This window comes from Loxodonta africana, chromosome 2, assembly GCF_030014295.1.
Source record: "Loxodonta africana isolate mLoxAfr1 chromosome 2, mLoxAfr1.hap2, whole genome shotgun sequence".
NCBI classification, from domain to species: Eukaryota; Metazoa; Chordata; class Mammalia; order Proboscidea; family Elephantidae; genus Loxodonta; species Loxodonta africana.
Window position 1 is genome coordinate 17,494,607 of NC_087343.1, and position 27,438 is coordinate 17,522,044.

At 43.9% G+C, this 27,438-nt stretch overlaps 1 protein-coding gene across 3 annotated transcripts in view; it reads left to right on the forward strand.

Moving 5' to 3' along the window:
- The window catches only part of TRIO (trio Rho guanine nucleotide exchange factor), a 417,508-nt gene that overhangs the window by 243,629 nt on the left and 146,441 nt on the right, over nucleotides 1-27,438 (forward strand). For all 3 annotated transcript variants that reach the window (XM_064270659.1, XM_064270669.1, XM_064270677.1), the window contains exons 12-15: nucleotides 14,878-15,047; nucleotides 16,372-16,546; nucleotides 21,796-21,991; nucleotides 24,080-24,246. In XM_064270659.1, coding sequence (XP_064126729.1) covers nucleotides 14,878-15,047; nucleotides 16,372-16,546; nucleotides 21,796-21,991; nucleotides 24,080-24,246 — 708 coding nt within the window. The remainder of the gene's footprint in view (nucleotides 1-14,877; nucleotides 15,048-16,371; nucleotides 16,547-21,795; nucleotides 21,992-24,079; nucleotides 24,247-27,438) is intronic.

Here is a 27,438-nt window from a genome sequence, read left to right on the forward strand (position 1 = left end):
CATTTCTCTGGACAAATGCCCAAGTACAATTTCTGGGGGTCCTGGTGGTGTAGCAGTTAAGAGCTTGGCTGTTAACCAAAAGGTCGGCAGTTTGAATCTACCGGCCACTCCTTGGAAACCCTGTGGGGCAGTTCTGTTCTGTCCTAGAGGGTCGCTATGAGTTGGAATTGACCCCATGGCAAGTTTTAGTATTTTTAATTTTTTATGGTAAGTACATGTTTAGATCTAAAACTACCAAACTATTTTCTATGGTGATTGTACCATTTCACACTCCCACCAGCAATGTGTGAGCAATCCCCAGTTTTCTAACATCTCAGAAGTCTAGGATTGTTCTGATAGGTTTGCAGTGGGAAAGGTTGTGATCCAATGCATATTTTAGGATGGAAAGTTTATGTGGCCAAATACTCAGTACTTTATGTTTACCATTAGATTCCTTAGCTGAACTGTCAGTGCACCCTTGATTCATCTGGTATAGGTACACGTGAGCAATTAAATGACCATAAGTCAGCAAAAGCTAGAGGAAACGGCCTGGTGAAACATCTACTCCATCTCCGGCCCTTCTGTGGTGAGCATTATACTGGACTCAGGGTGTTCATATGCTACCTACTGGTTTTGCCCTATGTCTTCATAGAGACTGTGGCTTCTGATTTGGCATACTGATTTAAAAAAAAAAGGTTGGAATATTTAAAAAGTAGATTCAGTCACTTATGCTTTCTTTCTATAAAAATAAAATCTTTATTTAAATAATTAAGAAAGCATAGTATAAGTATCTCCTTACTTAATTGGCTGAGGGATCTGGGATAATTACTCTGTGTTAACACCTCAGCTTTCTCACCTACAGAATAACCATACCACTAAGGGTGTGATGAAATTACATATGTGAAACACTCGACATTGTGCTTGCCTAATAGTGGTGCTGTGTGCCATAGAGTCGACTGACTCATGGTGACCCTACTGGACAGAGTAGAACTGCCCCGTAGGGTTTCCCAGGCTGTAACCTTTATGGGAGAAGATAGCCAGGTCTTTTCTTCTGTGGACCCGCTGGTGGGTTCAGACCAGCTACCTTTCAGTTAGTAGCAGAGCACTTAACTGTTGTGCCACCAGGGCTCCTTTGTCTCATAAACCAGCCACCCCCCCCCCCCAAAAAAAAAAGTTGCCCTGGAGCCGATTCTCATTTATAGTGACCCTATAGGACAGAGTAGAACTCTGCCTCATAGGGTTTCCAAGGTTGTAATCTTTACGGAAGCTGACTTCCTCATCTTTCTCCCTCAGAGAGGCTGGTGGGTTCAAACCACCGACCTTTCATTAGCAACTGAGCGCTTAACCACTGTGCCATCAGGGCTCCTTCTTATCTCACAGTAGGTGCCAATAAATGTTCTTTTTTTTCCTCCCCACCCTTATTCTAAGTTTTCAATATAGACAAGTTTTAACAAATTTAAATGTAAGATGTGAAGATATAGTTACAATCTGATACCTTCCTCACTAATCTCTAATCAATAATAACTGCTTAATATAATTCTGGGACTCTTTCTGAGAGTAATCACATCTCTCTGACTTAAATTGACAGTCCTTCATGAGACATACACAACTCCAGCTCTGTCTCTAGCTTTAGGTCTTGAGGGCACCAGGTAGGCTATTTAAAAAGATTCCTCACTGTGGTTGCATTTCTGTTGGTATAAATTAATTTCTTTGTATATAACACTAAGCATTTTTGTCCCTAGACAAAGCTGAAAAATTAAGTGTCGATTTATTTGAACCAAATACATGTAAAACATTGTGTTGGCCAGTGGGAAAAGAGTGATATTATGATATTATCTAAAAAGAAAGTCCTTTTGTCATAAGAGAAAACATTAATTTTTTTTTGGTATAGAATGATTTTGAAATGTGGCTGAAATTCTTAAATTTCTTAATGCTGGAACAGTATTTTCAGGTAGAGAAAAATTTCTATGCCAATGGAGAAATTAGAAGTAGATATAGAAAATTATAGGCCACTCTAATAGGGTTGCTATGAGTCGGAATCGACTCGACGGCACTGGTTTTTACTGTAATATGCCTGATCCATAATAGCTACTTAACAACAACAAAAAAACTCATTGCCGTTGAGTCGATTCTGACTCACAGTGACCCTATAGGACAGAATAGAACTGCCCTGTAGAGTTTCCAAGGAGCGCCTGGTGGATCTGAACTGCCGACCTTTTGGTTAGCAGCCGTAGCACATAATCACTACACCACCAGGGTCTCCTAATGGCCCCTTATTGGATGATTATTGAATAAATTCGTTAACAATGTTGTATGTTATCTTCAGGGATTGAAAATATATAACATTGTACTGATTCTGAATTATATAGTTTCTTTTTGAAGGGCCACCTCTAAATGGAGAGTTGCAAATATCTGCCTTAATTAACAGTTTGTAGATAGAATTCGATTAATATATTGGTGAGACACTTCAGTACAAGATCAAGAATTACAATGTTATAGGTCTTTAAATGTCCAACTGAAAATGCACGTGTAGTCTTGTTTACTTGTTAGATTTGTTTTTAAAGGATGTTTTTTTATATTCTTGACTTACATTCAGCTTCATAAACTAAATATTTTATCATAAAATTATGATACAGGTCTTTGGTTCTCCTAGAGAAGAAGTAAATGATCCATATGTTTTTCTCACATGCAATTTTTTTGTTGTTTGTTACTGTTGTTGTTCTTATTGACTAGGAGGTAGGAAGATTGATCACCTGCGATGTATTAGTAAGAGTTTTGTCAGGAATGCTTAAAAGCTGCAAATAAGGTAGGCTTGCAGAGGCTGAGAAGGGTTTTTGGTTTTGTTGTTTGTTTTCTTCTTTTTTTAAAGCACAGAATTCAGGACCAGGAGATCAAGGGAAGAAGGGCTGAGCTTTCTTCCTGGAGCTGATGATATTGTTGATGGATGACAAGTAGAAAGTGGATTTCATTAACTCTCACTTTGCATGTTTAATCTCCTCAGAGAGAACACTCTTCAGTCATGAGTTAGAGGAAGGCTTTATAAGAAAAGACTTAGTTCTTCTAAATGAGTTCAGGTCTCTCTTCCAGAAAGAACACGATAATTAGATCACTAAGTTAGGTATGTTGATCTTTAAGGAACTGTGGGAAATAGAAGAGATGCCAGACGGCTGAAATGCACTTTTGCTTTTTTTAAGAAGCTAAAACCAAAAAAAAAAAAAAAAAAAACCAAACCCATTGCCACTGAGTTGATTCCAACTTATTGCAACCTTATAGGACTCAGTAGAAACACCCCACAAGGTTTCCAAGGAGCGCCTGTTGGATTTGAACTGCCAGCATGTCGGTTAGCAGCCAGAGCTCGTAACCACTACACCACCAGGGTTTTAGAAGCTAGATTTCACTTATCCCTCAGGTTGAGGTCAATCCTAGGTGGAGGACTAGAGAAGGTTGTTTATAAACTGCCAGTAAAGGAAGACGTGAATGAACAAATGATAGCACGTTAACTTTATCTTATTCTTTACTAGGTTTCTGGTTTGATGAAGGGCAACACAGTAGAATTAGTGGACATTTGACCAGGCCTTTCAACAGTAATTTGGAGACAACACAGAAAATATGGGCTGTATTTTTTTTCTTATGTTAGGATGGAGCCCTGGTAGTGCAGAGGTTAAGAGCTTGGCTGTTAAGCAAAAGGTTGGCAGTTCGAATCCACCAACTGTTCCTTGGAAACCCTCTGGGACCGATCTACCCTGTTCTAGGAATTGGAATCAACTCAATGGCTACAGGTTTATGTTAGGAGAGTTGGAATTAGACCCTGGTTGAAGGGCTATAAAAAAGAATCAATTGCAGGTATAAGTTAACACAAGATTAGGACTCTCCCTAACCTGCCATACCGATCTCCGAGTAGAAGACGCCAGGAAGAAAGTGTTTCTGATAGGTAAGACATTATGCATACCCAGTTTGTAAATAAGGACATGTGTCCAAAGCCACAATAGGATCTGACTTGGTGTCAGAGGTAGTGATGGAAGACCATTGTCTAGGCATCTCCTCCGATAGACCTGAGAGCTAGCAGGAAAGAATGGTTCTAAATCCCTGATGTCACCTTCAGTAGACACCCAGACTATACAGTCTTGTCCTTGAATTGACCCCACGTGACCTATTCAGAACTTTTATGTCCATATATGATATCTGGAGAGATTGCTCATCCAAATTCAGGGATCTGAAAACTTTCCTTTGCTATGTTAAGAGTTTATCTTGAAAACGGGCAAATTGCCACAAACCAAGTTCAGACTTAGTGACATAGCTCACCTGCATTAAAACCCTTGCAGGTGAGACTGTCGATGCAGGGGCTGGCTAATGGTGGCCTCAGCCAGGCTTGAGGAAATGTCTAGCATCATGTTGTAGCTCTCCATCCTCATGCAGAAAACTTCAGTGGCTGGATTGACCTGAAGGGCATGCTAATCAAAATCTAGACAGTGGAAAGATGGGCTTGTCAAATACGCTGGATGAGAGAATTGGGATCCCAAAAGATCTCAGCAGGAGCAAGTAAAAATCCACCCCGGAAATTTCACTCATAGGTTTTAATGTATGAGTCTGTTTTGAATCAGCGACATGAACCTAGGAAGAATAAGGGTCACATGTTGGCAGCAGCATGTGTAAAACAAGGAAACAACCTTAAGTATTTTAACTGCCAGAGTCAACAATATGGTGATGCCCCAAAGTAACGCGCCCACTGTCCTTGGTCACAGAGTGAAGTCGTGAATAAGGGCAGCATTATGCTGTTCTGCTCCCTGCTGCTGGGATTCCACGCACCCACACTCTGAAAGGGAAGAGTGGCTGGGGGGGGACGGGCTGGCATTCAAGGAGCGCCAGCAGTGGCAGGCCGGCAGTGTTCAAGGATAAAACATTAGTTAGCCTTGGGAAAAACGTCTGTGCATGGTGATGGGAAAACGGGCAGCAATTATTGGTGATGATTATACAACATAATTGATATAATTTATACCACTAAATTGGACACATAAGAAACATTGAATTGGCAAATGTGTTATATACAAGGAGCCCTGGTGGCACAGTGGTTAAAGCACTCGTACCCACCATTGGCTCTGCGGGAGAAAGATGTGGCAGTCCGCTTCCGTAAAGGTTTACTGCCTTGGGAAACCCTGTGGGGCGGTTCTACTTGCTGTGTCAGAATCAACTTGACGGCAATGGATTTGGTTTAGCATTATACAGCTTTACAACAATAATTAAAAAAAAAGGAAGACAGGCTTGTGGGTGGGTACCTGTGTGCTGTCGTTAGATGTCATGTCAAAAACCAGGTACACTTTGACCAAATGGAAACTGTTTTAGGGAGATACGGGTCACTCTCAAAATGATAGAGAAGGCGGGAGACTTTTCCCAAACCGGACACTTCCACGGGGTAACGGTTGCTGATGGGAATGTACCTTACCTCTGGTGATGTTGGGAATGGAGAGAAAATGGAAAATCCCTGGTCTAAGTGACGTCATGGTCACCAGGGAGAGAGTCATCACATTTTCTCTGCTTTATTGGACTTTCCAGAACTATCTGGAACGTTGAAGTCTTGTACCCACAGTGATCTTTGTGTTAGTTATGGATCCATCTCTTGTCCCTGGCTGGGTTTTGTTGACACGTGGCATGTGCTTCACCTTTCTTTACCTACACACCCTTTGCACGTACACACCCTCTGAAGCGTCCACCGTCTAGTGCTGGGCTGTCCACCCAGTGTCCCTTCTTCACAGGTGGGGCTTGGAACACGCTTCTCCGTTTCTTCTCCCCTCTCACCACATTGAAGCTGCTTGTTTCATGACACTGACTTACTGCCCTCTGTCCCAGCCTGCCTCCTGCCCACGCACATCCTTTGTAAATTTTCTTCCATCATATTAAGGGGTCCTTTATCCCACCCACCCAAGTGTAAAGAAATTCTCCTCAAACCCTTGCTTTTTCTTAATCAGAGCACAGGCCTGAGCACCAAAAGTATAGTGTGTTATTGCAGGCAGGCAAAGATGCTGTAAGTAGCTGGAACGGTTCCCTATTCCTCCTTGTTTCTTAGATCCGAACCACATTTCGCATGCATGTGATTTCCTCCGAAATTCCCCCTGTAAGTTGCCACTGCAGTGACTACCTGTTTCTGCTCCTGGCTTGCAGCTTCTCCGGGGAACTGTGGCTTTCACACTTCCCGTGCGGGCTTTACAGCCCTGCCATCTTGCTCTCCCGTCTCGTTGCTGTCTGAATGACTGTCAAAAGCAAGAGTAGGGAAACAGGTACCAGTGGTAGTAGCTTCTGTTTATAAAGTGCTGTAGGAGTTGTGATTTTCACATGTCTGATGATCCCCAATCCATAGATGAGAAAACCGAAGGTTAGAGAGCTAAGTGGATCGTCCCGGCCTCGCACAGTTGGCGCCCAGCCTTGCACACTTAATCTCCTGGGGTGCTGTAACAAGATACTACAAAGTGGAAGCCTTTAAAGAACAGAAGTGCATTTTCTCAGTGTTCAGGAGGCGAGAAGTCCGAATTCAAGGTCTCGGCTGTGTTAGTTCCTCCTGAGGACTTTGAGAGGGGAACTGTTCCAGGCCTCTCTCCCGGTCTCCCGTGGCTGACGGCAGTTCTTTGGCTGTTTGTAGACAGAAATCACACGCTGTCTTCCCCCTTGTGTGTGACTCTGTTTCCATGTCTGTTCTCTCCCTCTCTCTCGTTGGAACATTGTATTGTGTTTTAAGTGAAAGTTTACATAGAAAATTAGTTTCCTGTTCAACAATTCATGCACAGGTTGTTCTGTGACATTGGTTGCTATCCCCAGTGTGTCAGCACTCTCCCCATTTCCACCTTATCTTCCCCGTTTCTAATCACTCCAGTTTCCCGGCCCCTTCTTGCCTTCTCATCTTTGCTTTTGGGCAAATGTTGCCCATATAGTTGATTGTTCTAAGGAGCACATTCCTCACAGTTGTTACAGTTTATTTTATAGGCCAATCTATTATTTGACTGAAAGGTGACTTCCAGGACTGCCTTCAGTTCCAGGTAAAAAGGGTGTTGTAGGGCAATAGTCTCAGGAATTTTTCCACTCTCTCCCAGTCCAGTAAGCCTCATCTTTTTTTTTTTTTTTTTATGAATTTGACTTTTGTTCTATATTTTTCTCCCATTTTAACTGGGACCTTCTATTTTGTCCCTAGTCAGAGTGGTCCATAGTGGTAGCTGGGCACCATCTAGTTCTTCTGGTCTCAGGGTAGAGGAGGCCATGGTTTGTGTGGGCCGTTATTCCCACTAATTGCTTCCTGAATCTTTGTTCTTTTGCTGTCTTTTGCTCCAGATGGGAAGAGGCCAATGTTGTCCTCTTTTATAAGATGTCTCTCAGGAGAGATGAGGATTAGGAGCCTTCCTACTCTGGTATAACTTTGTTAATGGATAACACCCACAAAGAAAAACACTGTTTCCTCAAACAAGGCCGCATTCACTGGTGCGGGGGTTAGGACTTCAATATACCCTTTTGCGGGATACAATTCAGTCCATCCATGGAATGGGATGGGGGCCTACATCTGCCGTGCTTTGCTCCTCCTCACACCCTCCACCACCCAGTGGACAGATACTTGTGTCCTGCCTTTAGACTGAGCCTCACCCCCTGGGAGCTACCCAAACCACAAACCCATGGCCGTCAAGTTGATTCTGACTCATAGTGACCCTGTAGGACAGAGCAGAACTGCCTCATAGGGCCTCCAAGGAGTGGCTGGTCGATTTGAACTACTGACTACCCACCCAGTGCCCTTGAGTCGATTCCGACTCGTAATGACTCTATAGGACAGAGTAGAACTGCCCCCATAGAGTTTCCAAGGAGTGCCTGGCGGATTGGAACTGCTGACCCTTTGGTTAGCAGCCAGAGCACTTAACCACTATGTCACCAGACTACTGACTACAGCAGTCACCAAATCTCAGGACTCCAAACCTAACACTTATTCAACGAGCTAGCAGCTCAGTGTTTTCCTGAGATCATCACCCCTCAGAGCTCCTCAGGGAGCCTGCTGTAGCGGGGTCTGCTCTCCAGTCAGTGAAGTAGGTGCCTTCTCTGTGGTGGCTTTGTCAGTTGCTTTCTCCTTTTGGTTCCACCCAGCACACAGGCCTGTGTGGAGGGGGCTCAGGCTGGGGTGGGTTTGCCTGGATCAGACCCAGCCCGATGGCTGTCTTCCATACCAGGGCTTTTCTTCATGTTTATCACAGGGGCTTTCTCCCAGAATCCCACATCACTCCTCAACCCACCCTTCTCTGGACCTCTGTCCCTCAGGTTCCAGTTCTCTTCCACGGTCTACCCTGGCCTTGCAGCAGGGGCTGCCACAGGGCATCCGTCAGCTTTAGAGACTCAGGCCGCTGCTCGGAGGGCCTCTAGGGGGCAGTGTCGACTTACTTTATTGCTGCTTCGCCCACTCACGGCTTTTGACCAGAGTTCTCTTAAAACCCCTGCTACTGTGAGCTTCCACAGACTGTAACTCCTGTCTTCCTGCTGGGCAAAGTTTTATCTTTTATTGTAAATTAGCAGCATGCACAGAAGTGCAATTTTTTCACTCCTAGGACGTTTATAAGGAGCCCTGGTCACGCAGTGGTTAAGCACTTGACTGTTAACTGGAAGTCGTCAGTTCAAATCCACTGGTTGCTCTACAGGAGAAAAAAGATTTGGTGATCTGCTCCTATAAAGATTACAGCCTTGGAAACCCTATGAGGCAGTTCTCCTCTGTCCTGTAGGGTTGCTATGAGTCGGAATAGACTTAACGGCAGTGAGTTAGGAAATTTATGGTAAAAATTTCATAGGCATCATAGAGGCTTTTTCTCATCCCTTTATTCAGGAATATTTTAAGCATCGTATGTCCCATTCTAAATGCTTAAAAGTGGAGTTTGCCAGAATCAGGTTGAATTATGACGTGTGTCATTTCATCCACAATGATATTAAAAGTGACCTTTATCTGAACCTTTTTTTCTCCATGTTGAATGCGAATATTTCCTGTAGATCCAGACAGAAAGACTTCACAGGGGAGAGGGCTTTTAGGTATTTTGACATCTTGGTTTTAAGTGTAGCCTTGCTCCTTCGACCTCATTTAGTTTTTCTTTTTGTAACGGTGTGATCCCAGGATCAGTTCTTTTGTGTTCTCTTCCATAGCTCTGGCTCTTCTCTGGTTTCACAGACCAGCTGGGCACTGGAGGCAGGTTCCACCACGTGCACATGTTGAGATGTCCAGGATGTGGCTGGGAATAAGCTTGTTTAAAAAAAAAAAAAAAAAATTACCAGATGGAAGGGAAAGAGATTGACCCACAAGTACTCATGGCACTTCCCCCAGAACCTAGGGGAAGTGGTTTCTATAGCGTACCAATTCTAGCAGCTTTCCTCCTGCAGCACTATTTTTGGGTGTAAAAAGATTTAAATACAGGACAGCGTTGCGTTGACTGGACTAAATGACGTATTTTGAACGACTGGTAGAAACCTGGATGCATTTTGAAAAATGCCCAGAGAGAGAAGACTTGGAAACTTTGTTCTTATTCTGCTTCTTATTAGAAGAATTTTTCTTAGAAGAAGAAAAACACTAATACCGTCTAGCGCGTATTTCTTCACTGTGTGTCTGTCGTCTCATTTAAGGTAGGTATGATTGCCACGCCCATTTTATAGATGAGAAAATTGAGTCGTGGAGCATGTAAGTGACCTGCCCAACGTCACACACTAGTCAATGCAGTTTGACTCCAGAACCTGCGCACTTCAGCGTTATTCTGTCCACACTCTTAGGAGAAATGTTTTGTTTTAATTAGAACTGACGGAAGTGACCCTAACTCTTGTGCTATTTCAGTGGGGCTGTATAGAAGCTCGCCTAAGCATTATGCCTCATGGAAGTTCTCAGTTTGGCTCTTCATCTCTCCTCTTCAAGTGGGACTTGTCATTTAAATGGCATCTATGGTAGTATTGGCTGGAGAAGAGGAATTTCGCAGGTGTCCTCACCTAGACAGACACCCTGCCCGAATGCCCCCACCTTCCCCTGTCGTGCAAGTTGGACTCCTGAGTTAGGCCTTATGGGTGGGTCGGGGGGAGGCTGCCAAGCTACCTGCAGGGACCTACACAGCCCGCGTCTCAGACAGTGCCTGGGGCACCTGTGCAGGAAGGATGCAGCATCCGGGCTTCAGGGAGAAGCCAACTGGTGACACTGGAAAGTTTTGATCTGTGGTGTTTGGACAAGGGCAGGAGGGGGTTGGGATACCTCTGTTAAAGGGCTGCGTTACTAGATATGTCCTATAATGTCCGCATCGAGGACACACAAATTCTCTACCAGCTCTTTAATTTTGTTGAGTTTTGCAGATTTTGCTGTGTTTTTCTAATGGGCTTTTTAAACATTCGTGTTTCTATCTTCTCAACAAATTTAAAGAAGAGGTACTGATCTCTCCTAGTATTATGAGCACTAGCTCTTCAGTGTGTACCTAAAGCCAGAGGCCACCCTTGGCTCCAGCCCTCAGTGAACCCAGGTCTTGTTGCCTATAGTACAAAGAGGAGTCCCCAGGTGGTACAAATATTTAAGCTCTCAGCTGCTGACTGAAAGGTTGGCAGATATAATCCACCCAGAGGCACCTCGGAAGAAAGGACTGGCTATCTGCTTCTGACCCGTCACAGTCATTGAAGACCCTATGGAGCACAGTTCTACTCTGACACACATGGGGTCGCAGTGAGTTGGAGTTAACTGATGTGATTTGGTTAGAGTACAGTGAGCTTGTTTTCTCACGTGTCCAACACCTTCTACCTGATGTAGTAATGTCAATACTTGTGTTATAGTTTGCCCCTTTACCCTTCTTCTCATAAATAATTCTTCTGTTTAGATTAGCACGAAAGAAGAGATGTGCAATGATATTTTAAGAGCATAGAGTATATTCTGGAGTCTTTTTTGGATCTACATTTGCTTAAATCATTCAATCCTCCTGAATGGGTGTAAAATGCTGAGGCAGCACCGTTCTGGGGACTCAGCGGTGGGACAGGATGGTGTGTTTGTGTGCGTTGTCCCTCTGTGAGTCCCTGAAGTACTCTCCACATGTCGTCCGTTAATCACCCTGGGGTTGACGCTCAGGCAGGTGCACAGCAAGGTGCACACCTGTCCTTTTGCAGCTTCTGGTACGTTCCCTTTTACAGCAATGAGGGAGAGGGCAGCTTCCATGAAGCCCATGTTTAGAGGTGGAAGATAAGAGTCAGATTTTGGAGAAGAGAGGGAGTGAAGTGAACGGTTGCTACCTTCTTTTCCAGCGGGATAATGCAGTCACAGAGGGCAGCTTTCTCATAAGTGTCAGTCTTAGGAGGTGAATCACAGAGGAAGGACTGTATTCAGTGGCCAGGGTGTTCTCCAGGGGGGCAGAGGACCTACTTCCGGTGGGGTCACTCACTTGCCATCTGGCACGCAGAAGGCCGCTTACGATGAAATCCACGAAACCATTTCAGCTAGGAAGGTCCACAGTGACCTCTTACATATTATATCATAGACAGTTTTGGTTAAATGTTTTGACTCTTGTCAAGAAAATCTTAAAGCTTTGTTTTGGTAAAATATCCACTCTGCTGCTTTATTGCTCATAGCAACGTAACTGGCACAGATTTGGTTTCTTTCAGCAGATCTTGACTGTTGAGTTGAGTCCATCATGATAATTAGGGTAATTAATATTTGCTTAACGTTGCGTTTTGCCTGGTGCTGTCAGGCAGGCGTCCTCTTTCATCTGGGCCTCTTAGTAACTCCTTGAGGGTGTTTGTATTCTTGGGGTCCCTGTTCTGGAAAACTGAATCTCACAGAAATTAAACGACTTCTTATGTCACAGAGTTAATGCTTTGTTTAAGTATTTCTTAAATCCAGACAGCCTTCCTCCAAATCTCATAATGTGGTTACTACTATGCACTATGGCTTATAGCCAGTTAGAACGCCTTTTAACATATTCGACCAAACTGGAGGATACCTCATCAATGTCATAATGCGACCTTCCTATTATTTATGAATATAATTACAACATTCACCATCATTGAGAGGAAAAGTTTTGGCGGAGGGGGGACCAAGAGAGTATCATATTGATTATATGACCCTATATAGATGGGAATGGAAACCCTGATGGCGTAGTGGTTAAGTGCTACGACTGCTAACTGAAGGGTCAGCAGATCGAATACCCCAGGCGCTCCTTGGAAACTCTATGGGGCAGTTCTACCCTGACATATAGGGTCACTATGAGTCGGAATCGACTCAACGGCACTGGGTTTGGTTTGGTTTTTTTGATATACATGGGGCAGAGCATAGCAGGTGCTCAGTCAGTATTTGCTAAGTGATGGATGGCAGTTTTTATGTTAAAGAAAATCTAGAGACCTCCATTCTGATACTGGCTTTGCCACTAAGTGTATGATCTTAGGCAGGTCGCTTCGCCACCTGGGGCCTCATTCCCTTGATCTATCTATCTATATATATATATATATAGATCTATGATCTATGAAATGAAAAAGTTGGACTAGCCTACCTCCAAGACCCCTTTTACTAAAATTCTAGTATGGAATGTGTTAACTTATATACAAAAATGAATAATATGAGAAAAATGAACAAATATTTAACTCTTAGGAACTTGAGCCACTACATTGAAAAACCTTTTGCCAGAAATTTTATTTTTAAATCAGTCTGCTATTTTCGAAATGTATTTGTTGGGCTGCTAATAACAATAAAGGCTTATTTTGTGTGTATAGTATTGCTCAATGAACAAGCTATCGTGTGACATTGATGTTTTAAGCTTTTCCTTATTAGAAATGGAAGTCGGTTTCTCTATGGATATTCAAGAGAAACAAAAGCAGCTGATGCTGTTCTGGAGTAATGATATTTAAGCAGCAAAAACTCTTATAAGGTTAGCTTGGATTTGCCATTGTTAGTCATTAGAGAATTGCAGTCTAAAACCACAGTGAGGTGCCAGTCGTGTAGAATGGCTCAGATTAGTGTCACAGATTATACCAGGTATTGGCGGGGATGCTGAGGAATTGAACTCTTGGGCAGTGCTGGTGGCAATGTAAGATGGAGTGACCGCTTTGGAAAGCAGTTTGGCAGTTTCTTAAAAGGTTAAATACGCACCTACTATATGATTCAGCAAGGAGCCTTGGTCGTGCATTGGTTAGCCGCTTCACTGCTGAGAGGTTGGTCGTTCGAACTCACCAGCCACCCCCCAGGAGAAAGATGTGGGACTCTGCTTCTGTAAAGATGAGCAGCCTTGGAACCTGACGGGGCAGTTCGACTCTGTCTTACAGGGTCGCCAAGAGTCGGCGTCGACCCAGCGACAAGGGGTTTGGTTTTCATGATCCAGCCTCTCTGCATCTAGGTATTTGCCCAAGAGAAACAAAAGCATAAGACCATACAAAGACTTGGAAAGGATTCTAGTGTGTGTGTGTGTGTGTGTGTGTGTGTGCATGTGCGTGTGTGTGTGTGCGCGCAGTAGAATACTACTCAGCAGTAAAAAAGAGTGAACTCTTGATGCCCGCAGTAGTAGTATGGGTGAACTTCAAATTATACTGAGTCAAACAAGCCAGATAGAAAATCACTACATGCTGTATGATTCCATTTATAGAAATTTTTAGGAAGTACAAGCTGATCTACGGTGGTAGAAAGTAGGTCAGTGATTGCCTGGGGTGAGGAGGGTACATGGAGGAAACTTTGGGGGTGATGGGTATGTTCACTGTCTTGCTAGTGATGGTCGTTTCATTGGTGTACACACACGTCAAAACTTACCAAAGTGCACACTTTAAATTCCTGCCGTTTATTGTTATGTCCGTTATACCTCAGAAACACTGTGTTAAAAGATTAGCTTGGAAACACATTCCCAAATACAAGTACAATTTCTTTTGGCAAGTGCAATTTCGGTATATTAGTCAGAGAGGCTGGAGTTGCCGGCCCAGGCGTCAGAGGGGAAATCTCTGGACTTGCTGCTCTTTGTCTCACTGTAGCCGAGGCAGCCGTCCCTAACAGACGTGTGCCGAATACAGGAGACGATGCTCTCATCCCCAAGGAAGCAGAGGGACTAATTCCTCCACATGCCGACCACTTCCAAGCCACCAGAGCCGTTTCACTTTAATTAATTTACTTTCTCAGCCGCTGAATGGTGCCCCAGAGATCGAAGGCATCAGTGTACTTTCAGGAAGTCGGCAGAGTACCATGGTCCCCTGGCTGCTGCTGTTGCAAGTTTTCTTTATGTGTCAAAGCCCAGTGACATTTTCCATGGCAGTGAAGGTTTTTCCCTAGTTACAGTTTGCAGACTTTTCGGCTGGGGACTGGCTGGCCGTGGCCTGGTGTGGGTGAGTTACCTCAAGTTGGGCCTCCCTAGAATCTTTCAGGACCCAGCTTCGTGACTAATTTATTCCACCACATCGTGGGCTGCCTTCTCTTCTGAGGTGTGTAAGGCACCTAACTCCAAGGAGTGATACAATAATTAATAAGGGATTGTAGTGCCTTTGCTAAAAATAAAAGTCTTTGTCTACTAAGTAAGAGTAAGAAGATGCTTACAAGAATGTCTCCTGTATGCATAACAGATATTTCTGTTGTGTGTTGGGGGAGTCCTTTCTCATTTCCACTGCACTCTGGACGGTGCCGAGGAAGCCTTGGAAAGAGGGACTTCCCTTCCCTTTCCTTTCTCTCTTGTGACAGTCCCGTTTGGCGCTGCCTGTTTATTTTTTCACCACACAGCGGCCCATCCTGCTTTTTGTGCCTGTGTTCCTCCGGCAGTACTGTCTGGGATGCTCTCTCTCCCTCCCCTCCTCCTTCCTCCCTCCCTCCCTCCCTCCCTCCCTTCCTTCCTTCCACCTCTCTGGGCCGGCCACCATTTCCCTCCCGGGAACCCGCTGTCTCCGCACTGGGACTCCCCTCACACCGCCCCCTTCCCCCAGCTGTGGACCTGGCTGGAAGAGCTGCAGAAGGAGCTGCTGGACGACGTGTACGCGGAGTCGGTGGAGGCAGTGCAGGACCTCATCAAGCGCTTCGGCCAGCAGCAGCAGACCACCCTGCAGGTGACCGTCAACGTCATCAAGGAAGGCGAGGACCTCATCCAGCAGCTGAGGTAGGCACCTCGCCCCCTCTCCTCTGGTGTCAGCACAGGCGTTTTGAAAGTCTGCCAGTGGTTTCCCCTCCCTCTTTAACTTTTGGAACAGTTGGCCCCAATTCCTCATCCATCCAGGTGGAGAGCAAACGACTGTGACAGCAAAGCAGGGCTATATCTCTCTTCTCTCTTTCCCTTTGGTCTTCTCTTTTTCTCTCCTTGCTCCCTCCCTTGGTTATTTTTATCTCCATAACTTTTCTCCTTACAACACTGACTAAAACCCAAAACCAAATCTGCTGTCAAGTCAATTCCAACTCATAGCAGCGACCCTATAGGACAGAGTAGAGCTACCCTACAGGGTTTCCAAGGCTGTAATCTTTACACACACCGCTGCCACGTGTTTCTCCCACTGAGTGGCTGGTGGGTTTGAACTGCAGGCCTTTCTGTTAGTGCTTAACCACTGCACCACCAGGGCTCCTTATTGACTAATAAACATCCCCAGAATTCAGCTTTTTTCTTCTTCTCTAACACCTGCCTAGTCACCACTGAAATTTCTATATTACCAGATGGATTTAAACCTTGGAGGACCACAGCCTTCAGGCTCTGAGCACCTGTGTTTCTAGATTATGGGAAACACCCGTCTCCTCAGCAAGTCTCTGAAGTTCAGGCGCAGGTGGGCTGGGCTGGGAGCAATACCTACCCCTCAATGCCCCTCATCTCAGAGAGGCCAGGAGGTAGTGCTGGGTTTGCTTATGTTTCCTTTTGAGGCAAATTTCTCTTAACTGGGTCAGAGGACCGTTGAGGTAAATTAGTCTGCCCCACTGTATCCCTCAGAGGATAGTCCATTGTCTAGTCACCAGTGGCCTTACATGATGTTTGCTTTGCTAAAAGAGACTCAGGTGGGAGTTACTGAATAAAGGCTTAATTAGTCACATGAAAGTTTAACCCCCCAGAACCAGTATGGCTCTACTGTTCCTACTATGCAGATACCATTTGTGCTGCTTATAGGGAGAAGTGGCTAAAAATAAAACTGTACTAAGGTAGTCTTATTTAATTATTGGACTTCTTATTTGAGTCTAATGCAAGAGAAAATACCAAAGAAGCTCTTCAGTGTATCGTTAGAGCTGGAGGCATCACTGAGAGGAAGGAGCGGAATTATTGTTTTTCTGGAGAGCAGCTTCTTCCCTTTTCTGAGGCAGGCAGCCCAGCTTCCTGCCGGCATTCTCCCTAGCCCTGAAGCTGTGTGGCTGCCGGATCTGGCCGAGAGCATCTAACAATGTGAGACTTTCTCACTCAATTCCTGTTTGTCTGGTCACACCCATCTCACTTCTCTGCTCCTCTGCAGGGACTCGGCCATCTCTAGCAACAAGACCCCCCACAACAGCTCCATCAATCACATTGAGACGGTGCTGCAGCAGCTGGACGAGGCGCAGTCGCAGATGGAGGAGCTGTTCCAGGAGCGTAAGATCAAGCTGGAGCTCTTCCTGCAGCTGCGCATCTTCGAGCGGGACGCCATCGACGTGAGTACTGCGCCGTGCTGCGCTGCGCTCAGCCCCTGCGCCCACTGTGGGGTGTGCCTCCACTGACATGGAAGCATGGCTTCTGCCCCCTTGCCTTCCTCTGCACTGGCTGAGTTTCACATCCTTCCCACTGCCCCCCATCCTGCCGTAAGTAGCCCGATAGCGGAAGGAAGCACAGACAGGGATGATTTCCGTTCTTTCTTAGACCATCCCTGGGGCCGGGGGACCCTCAGCTCTGGGCTCTGAAGTTTGAAGTGATGGAGACAGGCTGGGATGGCACGTGGAGACATCTCACGCAGCAGGAGCGGGGCAAGGCAAAGTGTTGAGAGTGGAACAACAGACAGCGTGTTTAAAGCAGTTCATCTCATTGTCTTGGTGTTTTTAAACCTTGATCGAATCTCTGCTAGGAAGTACCCTTCTCCTTAAAGCAGTGATTCTCCTTCTCTTCCTCTCTCCTTCTTCTTTTCTCCCTCTCTTCACTGCCTGCCCTGCCTTTCTGTTCCCTCCCTCTCTTCCTCCCTGGCTCTTTCCATCCTTCCCTCCCCATCCCTCTCACTCTAAGAGTGAGAGCAATCTTAGCCTGTGGTGATAGCGTCTTAGGTAGCAGGAACCCCAGTTTTTCTTCACAGAGGTGTTGTCAGTTTATAATTCTTACCTAAAGATGAGCCCTTCTACCTTATATGTGAGTAGCAGAAAGAAGTATAGGTACCCGTCAGCTTTCTCAACAAAAAAAGAGGGTGGTTCTGAATTCTGTATTAAGATCTTTTCTTGAACTTTGTAAAGTACAAGCAGAAGTCAGTTGATAGGGTGAGACGGGATGCATCTGTCTGTGAAACATGATGGAAGGAGCCAGAACTCACCTCAGCGTGGCTGAGGCTGTTTTCTGGTGCCTGTCAGCTTCATACATAGTCGACAGCAGGTTCCCCAGAGTGAGGTGTCCAGAGCGAGGCTCCATGGAGTTGAGGCCCCACCAGGCAAGGCTTGCCACCACCCAGGCCTGGGGCTCAGATTTGGGGCAGCAACACCATATAAACAAAAGACCAAGTCTTACCTGTTCTCTCTTCTTCACAGGAGTTGCTTGTAAACCTTAGTTGTTTATTGAATATTTTCAGTTAAGGACACAAAGGAATCAGACGCAGTAGTAGATGTTTTTCTTCTAGGACATTTTGATATCTTGGGGGAAAAAAAGGCCTTCATTCATAGTAATGCTACTTTTAGGGGAAAATTGCATTTTAATTGTGACCATTTCCATCTTCACTGAACCAGCGTTTTAAGATACAGATCAGGAAACAAAAAGGTGTCTTCTTCCCCATACTAAAGGACGTGAAATTGCAAGTGCCTTAGTAGTGGGTGGTTAGTAGAGCTGGTATGCCGACTTGGGGCCGACTGCTTCCCTGAGCTGAAGAATTAAATTTGTGGCTGAATCACAGGCCAGCAGAAAACATATTTTAAGAGCTTTTCGGGGCCATGCCCTGGGGACCTCTTTTCTCTTTAGTTAGTAATCCTGAAGCGTAAAAGCCGGAGCAGTTACGCTTTGGTCGGGATTTCCTCTCTTACTGGGAAAATGCCCTTGTTCCACACTCTGTAGGAGGCGTGGAGGCGTGGAGTCATGCTATGTTCACCTGCTGCTTGGTTCATGTTTAAAAATCCCCTAGCTTTGTGTTTCTGTCGGAGGTGCGTTGCTGTCATTCAAAAGTCGATTGAGGTTTTCTGTGATCTTATGGAACCCTTTTTTGAAAAATGGTATTTCAGCTTGTAGATATTTCAAATAAAATATGCTCCATTGATCTAAAAAGAATAATAAAATCATTAATATTGTGTCCTGTGTCTGGGTTCCTGTGACTGACTGACAGTTACGAAAACGTTGTAATTATGAGAACACTTAGGATGAGAAGCTTAAAATTTTCTACAAATAGTGCAATGCGTTTAAAAAAGTGTTTCAAAGTTTTTGTCCAACCAGTTAACATTCAAAAGATGACTTTCACCCTCTGGAGCTGTATTATTGCTGCAGGGATTTTTTTTTTTTTTTAATTTGTGTTTTAACAAGCTTTAATGCTAAGCTTTAGGGCAGGATTTCTTCCTGATGACCCTTTGATCATCTCTGGGGTTTCTTTATGCTCAGGGAGATTTTAAAATCTTGCTGGTACTAGCACGCGATCTTTGTTTACTATCCATTGCTTGAGTGTTGTCTCAGCCTGCTGTTGTCTCCGTGAGAAGTTATTCCTGAATCTACAGCTTAGCACCACACCTAAGGATCTCTCCTTTGGTGTCAGAAAACACACAAGTCAATATCAGGAAAGAAAATGCCCCTTAGAGCAGGGGTCAAGGTTAGAGTTACAATAATTTTTTTCTTTTAAAAAAAATCTACGTCGGTGGCTTCTTGGTTTATGTCTTATTTGGCATAGTTTAATAAATTAATGTAACATACACCATGGCTGCAACAGTGGGGTCACGCATGACAACAATTGTGAGGATGGTGCAATATCAGGCAGTGTTTCGTTCTGATGTACATAGGGTCGCTATGGGACAGGACCACCTCGACAGCAGTGTTTGATTCTGATGTACATAGGGTCACTATGGGACGGGACCAACTCGACAGCAGTGTTTCATTCTGATGTACATAGATACGGTCGCTATGGGACGGGACCAACTCGACAGCAGTGTTTCATTCTGATGTACATAGGGTTGCTATGGGATGGAACCAACTCGACAGCACTTAACGACAACATACACGTACTGTATGCAAGCCCCAATAACAAAGGAATAAATTGGGAAGAATTGTATCACGGGAGTTTGGGGGGGGCCTTAAGTTTTTGTTTTTTTTTTAATCACTCCATCTCCTGACTGCACTGCCCTGTGAACTCTCTCACGTTCTCAAGTTTCCATTCGAACTTCGTCAGTGCTTAGGTGGATTAAGTAAATTAGGACCCTTGGCAACTGGTATTCCGTTGAAGTCTATAGAATAACATTCTCTCACAAGTTTTTCTTTCCCCCTTTCTGCATTTTAACCTTAATTCTTAGAAAAAAAAATTAGCTTTAATTTTTTAAAAACTACGAGCTTTCGCACTTACACAAAAGTAGAAGGAATAGCACAAAGAACTTCCATGTATCTGTCCCGCAAGTTCAAGATTTTGCCACACTTGCTTCAAGTATCCCTTGTTTTGTTATGGTATTTTAAAGGAAATCTTTGCCAGCTTATCGTTTTACCCCTAATGACTTCCATTGTTGTTGGAGGTGCTGTCAAGTCAGTTCCAACTCATAGCAACCCCTATATACAACAGAACAAAACACTACACACAGTCCCATGCCACCCTCAAAATCGTTGTTATGCCTGAGCCCATTGTTGCAGCCATTGTGTCAATCCATCTCACTGGGGGTCTTCCTCTTTTTTGCTGACCCTCTGTTTCACCGAGCATGTTGTCCTTCTCCAGGGACTGGTCCCTCCTGATAACATGTCCAGAGTATTTGAGATGAAGTCTTGCCATCCTCGCTTCGAGTTGAGTGTTCTGGCTGTACTTCTTCAGTGTCTTCCATGATATCTCTAAAATTAAGGCCATTTTCTTACATAACCACTGTCTATTAGACACCTCACCAAATTAACAGTCATTCCTTAACATCTTCTAATACCCAGGCCAGGCTTACATTTCCCGAGGGCCTTAGTGACCAGGGGCCACTCTTTTTTTTTTTTATTGTACTTTACGTAAAGGTTTACAGAGCAAACTAGTTTCTCATCGAACAGTTAGTATACACATTGTTCTATGACATTGGTTAACAACCCCATGACATGTCAGCACTCTCCCTTCTCAACCCTGGGTTCACTGTTACCAGCTTTCCTGCTCCCTCCTGCCTTCCAGTCCCTACCCCAAGTCTGGTATGCTTCTTTAGTCTTGTTTTGTTCCATGGGACTGTTCAATCTTTGGCTGAAGAGTGAGCCTCAGGAGTGGTCTCATTACTGAGCTGAAGGGGTGTCCAGGGTCCATACTCTTAGGGTTTCTCCAGTCTCTGTCAGGCCAGCAAGTTTGGTCTTTCTTTCTGCGTTAGAATTTTGTTCTACATTTTTCTCCACCTCTGTCCAGGACCCTCTATTTTGATCCCTGTCAGAGCAGTCAGTGGTGGTAGCTGGTCACCTTCTCGTTGTGCTGGACTCAGTCTGGTGGAGGCCGTGGTAGATGTGGTCCATTAGTCCTTTGGACTAGTCTTTCCCTTGTGTCTTTAGTTTTCTTCATTCTTCTTGCTCCCGAAGGGTGAGAGGAGTGGAATATCCTAGATGGCTGCTCATAGGCTTTTAAGACCCCAGACGCTACTCACCATAGTAGAACATAGAACATGTTCTTTATTAAACTCTGTTACACCAATTGAGCTGGATGTCCTCAGGGGCTACTCTTGATTTGACGGTTAGTCTTTTATTCTAGAATCTCTCTTCTTCTGCCCTCTTCCTTTTTTTTCCCCCCCGTACCGTGACTTGTCAGAGTAGCCAAAGTCAGTTTAAGAAACTAAGTCTTATGTTCGGCACTTACGTGATTAATTGCTTTTAGTTTGTTTAACTTGTTTTTCTTTACTTGATACTTCCTGTAACCTCAGAAGTTAACTGTAGAGGCCTGGTTAGATTCAGGTTCAGTTTTTTGCAAGAGTACTCCATCAGTGGTGTTGTCTGCATCTAGCTCATCCCTTGAAGGTATCATGTCTGGTTGTCCCACTTCTCTAGTGATGCTGAGATTGATATTCAGATAATGACAGCGTGATCCTCCCACTGTTAAGTTCCCAGTCAGCATTTCTCATGATGGCTTACTGTGCTTTGATGACCTCTGTCTGAAATACTTTATTAGAATTTGAAAAAAGGCAGTTTTAAAATGTAAACGCTGGGTTCATCAATAAAGAGGAAATTTTCATCATCGTTAAATGCTTAAGTGATCATTTTTTCCCCTTAATTACCAATTTTCAGTATAAAGATTGATTTCCTGGCTATCTCTAATCGGAAAAAATTAGTTTTTTGTTTTTTGGGTTTTCTTTAAAGACAAAAAAAACTAAGAATGAGCAGAATTTTGTATATTCACTGTGATTCACTCAACTTCAGACATTTCTGTGATTATCTCATTATCTCACATTTGGCCAGTGGGAACCCCTTCACCAGCCTGTGTCCTTCTGACCCGTTCCCACTAATGTCTTCCTCACGTACTGGCACAATGAGATATCTCAGTGGATATTTATCTTTCATGTCTTGATCTGAAACAAATACTTGCTTCCATCAGATCATCTCAGACCTCGAGTCTTGGAATGATGAGCTTTCCCAGCAAATGAACGACTTTGACACGGAAGACCTCACAATAGCCGAGCAGCGCCTCCAGCACCATGCGGACAAAGCCCTGACCATGAATAACCTGACCTTCGATGTCATCCACCAAGGGCAGGACCTTCTGCAGTATGTCAACGAAGTACAAGCCTCAGGTAAGAGCCACGGGCCCTCTGGGTCGCTTGTGGTTTCTTCCTGTTCTCACAAGCATTTGTCCAGTTTATTTCAGTGTGATGACTACAAAGTTAAACTATAGGCAGTCCCCAGTTAGCAATGTCCAACTTACGGACAACTTGTACCTAAGAATAGACTGCCCAAAGCCTACTATTTTAAAAATTTGAGTTAAATACAATGATTTGTAATAACAAACACACGCACTATTTTGTGATACTCATGAATACGTTGTGTGGTTTGGAAGTCTTTCTTTAGTGTTTTAAATGCGTAGAAAGGCAAAATACATGCTGTGTACTAAGACAGACATTTGACTGACTGATGCTAAATAAGAACCGTATATACCTGTTCTGACTTACCTACAAATTCAACTTAAAGACAGACTTAGGAACGAATCTCGTTTGTAACCCTAGGGCTGCCTTTAGTGTTTTAGGGGCTAATTTCTCTCAAAGGAAACATTTCACATATTTTTCACATCATTTGATTGCATTTAACGTTATGGTTAATGTATTTACCCTTAATATTCTCAGATGTTATTTCAAGTAGCATAAACTTTAGTTTTAGAAAATGATACATTATTTTATTTCTGTGAATGAAATGCAGATTTCAAGAAAGTATTTTCACATTCTGTACTCATTTTTTCTTATTTTATGTTTTACCAGCAGATGTCACTGTAGGCTCAAAATGTAGATACAACTCTCAAGTATTAGCAGCTTAGCAATGGCCTGTGTACTATACTGCATTACTCATTTTACCCAAATCAAATGCTTCGTAAAGAGTAAACTGTATGTACAGGTGATAACAAAAGCAAGCCAAAGTTCATTATTTATAAAGGATGTCACATTTTTAGTAGTTATCGGTATATCAGATAGTAGTTGTTGCTGTGTGCCGTTGAGTCGATTCAGACTCATAACAACTCTGTAGGACAAAGTAGAACTACCCTATAGGGATTCCAGGGAGCAGCTGGTGGATTTGAACTGCTGACCTTTTAGTTAGCAGCTCTTAGCTTTTGCCACAAGGGCTCTATTAGGTAGTTATTTTATTAGAATTTTTTTTTTTAAAGGTGAGTTTTAAATTTTATTATTCTTTCTACATGTAATAGCTGGGTTCGTGTGTAAAGAGAAAATTTTCTTCATCATTGAATGCTTAAATAATTGGTTTTCTCCCTTAATTACCAATTTTCAGAATAAAGCTTAGTTCAATGGTTATCTCTAACGAGACCAATGGGTTTTTTGTTTATTTTTTGGCTTCTTAGCTCTTTTTTTTTTTTTTGAAGGAAAAAAAAAGTATTAATGGATTTTTGTATATTCAGTAGAATAAACAAATAGGGAACTATTTGTGTATTGGTATACAACTCTTTTTTTTTTTTTTTTATACAACTCTACTAACGATGATTGTAAGCATGGTGCAGGACTGGGCAGTGTTTCGTTCTGTTGTGCATAGGGTCGCTATGAGTCGGAACTGACTCGATGGCATGTAACAACCGGAACTGACTCAATGGCACCTAACAACACCAACAACATACAACTCTACAGTAGAAAAAGGAGCTTTCGTAGCATAGTGGTTAAAGCACTTGGCTGCTAACCAAAAAGTCAGTGGTTCGAACCCAACAGCTGCTCTAAGGGAGAAAGATGTGGCAGTCTGCTTACGTAAAGATTATAGCCTTGGAAACTTGGTGGGGCAGCTCTACTCTGTCCTTCAGGGTTGCTATGAGTCAGAATCAACTCGACAGTACTGGGTTTGGTTTTTTGGTATACAGTATGAAACTCGGAGTTTGGTCTGATAATCCTATCACCTGTCGATTAGCTATATGTTATATTTGACTTTGAAACAGGTCAGTCCATTCCCTCAGACACACACCCACCCACCCACACACACGCTGGGAGACAGGTGTGAACTCACACTCATCTCCTCTCTTTGGCTGGGCCCTCCTTGAACTTGACCTTCAAAGTAATGACTTGGCCCCCAGGTGGGCAGATCATTCACAGAGGCAGATTGTACATCACCTGCCATTTAAGAACAGCAGGTGGGAGTGCAAGTTGAATTCTGGAGTCTTTTCTCAATGTCTGCAGGTGTGGAGCTGCTTTGTGATAGAGACGTGGATATGGCAACACGGGTCCAGGACTTGCTGGAGTTCCTTCATGAAAAGCAGCAGGAACTGGACTTGGCAGCAGAGCAGCATCGGAAACACCTGGAGCAGTGTGTACAACTCCGCCATCTGCAGGCTGAAGTCAAGCAGGTAAACAGACTGCTAGACATAAGGCAGGACTAGGGTGGACCCTGCTTACGATACCTGACGTGTGATTTCCTGGTAATGCTGACGTGAAAGTGTTGGAGAAGATCGTCCCTGATCAGAGCCCACCTGGCCTGATATGTATGTAATACACACACACACACACACACACACACACACACACACACACAGTGGGTATAAACAGTCGACCCACATGATTTGTAGATTCTGCATTTGTGAATTTGTCTACTCGCTAAAATTTGTCTGTAACCAAAATCAATAGTCGGGGCATATGCGCATGCACAGAGCAGCAGAAAATTTGAGTCGTCCAGCACAGAAGACTGGTCCGATATTCAGTAATTCAGTGTTCATGGCGACTTCATAGAACATAATGACCAGGAATAATGAGAGCCGACTCTGTGTGTGTGTGTATTAGGCTAATACAGCCACATCTGTCATGTAAAAATTGAGCCAGTGGACCGGACACCTGTCTGTCTGCTCTGTGGTGGAAAAGGCCTCACTGGTAAGAAAAGGCTTCATAGCTCAGCCAGCCTAGCACATGAGAGTAACATGACCAGTAAACCTTCTATTCAGTTTGTTTTGTTATTGGTAGTCTCTTGCCTGAAACCTTGAGTGTATTGCTTCCCAGGCTAAATAACTGATTTTTCAGCCAAATATCCTCTTATCAATCTGGGCAGAATCACAGGCTGTGTGTGGCTGGGGTTTTTCTCGTGTCACCAGGACGCACTAATACCACATTCTAGAATGGCCTAGAAAATAAGACTAGAAAATTTGGAAGGGATTGCTTTCAGCCGAATGACAGTGGGATTCTATGTATATGTATCTTCAATGTGTACGTGACATTCGATCCCGCGAGCAGGGAAACAAACCACTGATGAAACTGGCCTGATGCAGAGAGAGTAGGGCTTTGTGATGTTCTGGTAGATGTACAGAAAAGCAAACTTGAGTTTGATTGGATCGTGAGCAAGGTGTATGTGGCACTCACTGAGAGCAGGTTTACCATTGCATTAGCATTTTTTGTAAAAGCACCTGTTGGTCTCCCCGTGCCCATCAGTAGTGTGGATGTTTTTCCTTACGTAGGTGAATGAAGTGAAATATTGTGACGTATTCCATCCGTCTTCTTTTGATGCTTCCTGCGTCATTCAGATTCTGCCCGCGGAGTCCTTCGATATTGTATCTCGAGGCTTAAATTTTTTCTTCAGTTCTTCCTGCTTGAGAAATCCAAGCCTATTTTTCTCTTTTGGTTTTCTAACTCCAGGTCTTTGTACATTTCATTATAATACTTAGTCTTCTCAGGCCACCCTTTGAAATCTTCTGTTCAGCTGTTTTACTTCATCATTTCTTCCATTCACTTTAGCCACTCTGCATTCAAGAGCAAGTTTCAGAGTCTCTTCTGACATCCATTTTGGTCGACTCGACAGCAACAGGTTTGAGTTTGGTTTGCTTTCTTGATGTATGATGTCCTTGATGTCATCCCACAGCTCATCTGGTCTTTGTTCGTTAGTGCTCAATGCATCAAGTCTATTCCTGAGGTGGTCTCCAAATTCAGGTGGGATTACTCAGGGTTGTACTTGGGCTCTTATGGATTTGTTTTAATTTTCATCAACTTCACCTTGAACTTACATATGAGCAATTGATGGTCTGTCCTGTAGTTGGCCCTTGGCCTCGTTCTGGCTTCTCCCCCGTGCCTTTCCACAGATGTAGTTGATTCGATTCCTGTGTATTCAGTCCAGCGAGGTCCATGTGTATAGTCGCTGTTCATATTGTTGAAAAAAGATATTTGCAGTGAATGGGTCATTGGTCTTGGAAAATTCTATCATGTGATTTCCTGTGTCATTTCTATCACCAAAGCCATATTTTCCAACTACAGTTCTTCATTTCCAGCTTTCACATTCCAACTACCAATAACTATCAATGCATCTTGATTGCAAGTTTTACCAATTTCAGACTGCAGAAGTTGGTAAAAATCTTCTGTTTCTTCATGTTTGGCCTTAGTGGTTGATGTGTAAATTTCAATAATGGTCATATTAACTGATCTTCCTTGTAGGTGTATGGATATTATACTATCAGTAACAGGGTTGTACTTCAAGATGGGTCTTGAAATGTTCTTTTCTTTTTTTAATAATTTTTATTGTGCTTTAAGTGAAAGTTTACAAATCAAGTTAGTCTCTCGCACGAAAACCCTATACACCTTGCTACACACTCTCAGTTACCCTCCCCCCAATGAGATAGCCCGCTCTCTCCCTCCACTCTCTCTTTTCATGTCCTTTTTGCCAGCTTCTGACCCCCTCCACCCTCTCATCTCCCCTCCAGGCAGGAGATGCCAACATAGTCTCAAGTGTCTACCTGATCCAAGAAGCTCACTCCTCACCAGCATCCCTCTCCAACCCACTGTCCAGTCCAATCCGTGTCTGAAGAGTTGGCTTCGGGAATGGTTCCTGTCCTGGGCCAACAGAAGGTCTGGAGGCCATGACCACCAGGGTCCTTCCAGTCTCAGTCAGACCATTAAGTCTGGTCTTATGAGAATTTGGGGTCTGCATCCCACTGCTCCCTCAGAGGTTCTGTGTTGTGTTCCCTGTCAGGGCAGTCATCGGTTGTAGGCAGGCACCATCTAGTTCTTCTGGTCTCAGGATGATGTAGTCGCTGGTTCACGTAGCCCTTTCTGTCTCTTGGGCTCGTAATCACCTTGTGTCCTTGGTGTTCGTCATTCTCCTTTGATCCAGGTGGGTTGAGACCAATTGATGCATCTTAGATGGCTGCTTGCTAGCGTTTAAGACCCCAGACGCCACTTTTCAAAGTGGGATGCAAAACGTTTTCTTAATAGATTTTATTATGCCAATTGACTTAGATGTCCCCTGAAACCATGGTCCTCAGACCCCTGCCCCTACTACGCTGGCCTTCGAAGCATTCAGTTTATTCAGGAAACTTCTTTGCTTTTGGTTTAGTGCAATTGTGCTGACCTCGCCTGTATTGTGTGCTGTCTTCCCCTTCACCTAAAGTAGTTCTTATCTACTATGTAATTAGTGAATACCTCTCTCCCACCCTCCCTGCCTCCCACGTCTTGTAACCACAAAAGAATGTTTTCTTCTCAGTTTAAACTATTTCTCAAGTTCTTAAAATAGAGGTCTTATACAATATTTGTCCTTTTGGAACTGACTGATTTCACTCAGCATAATG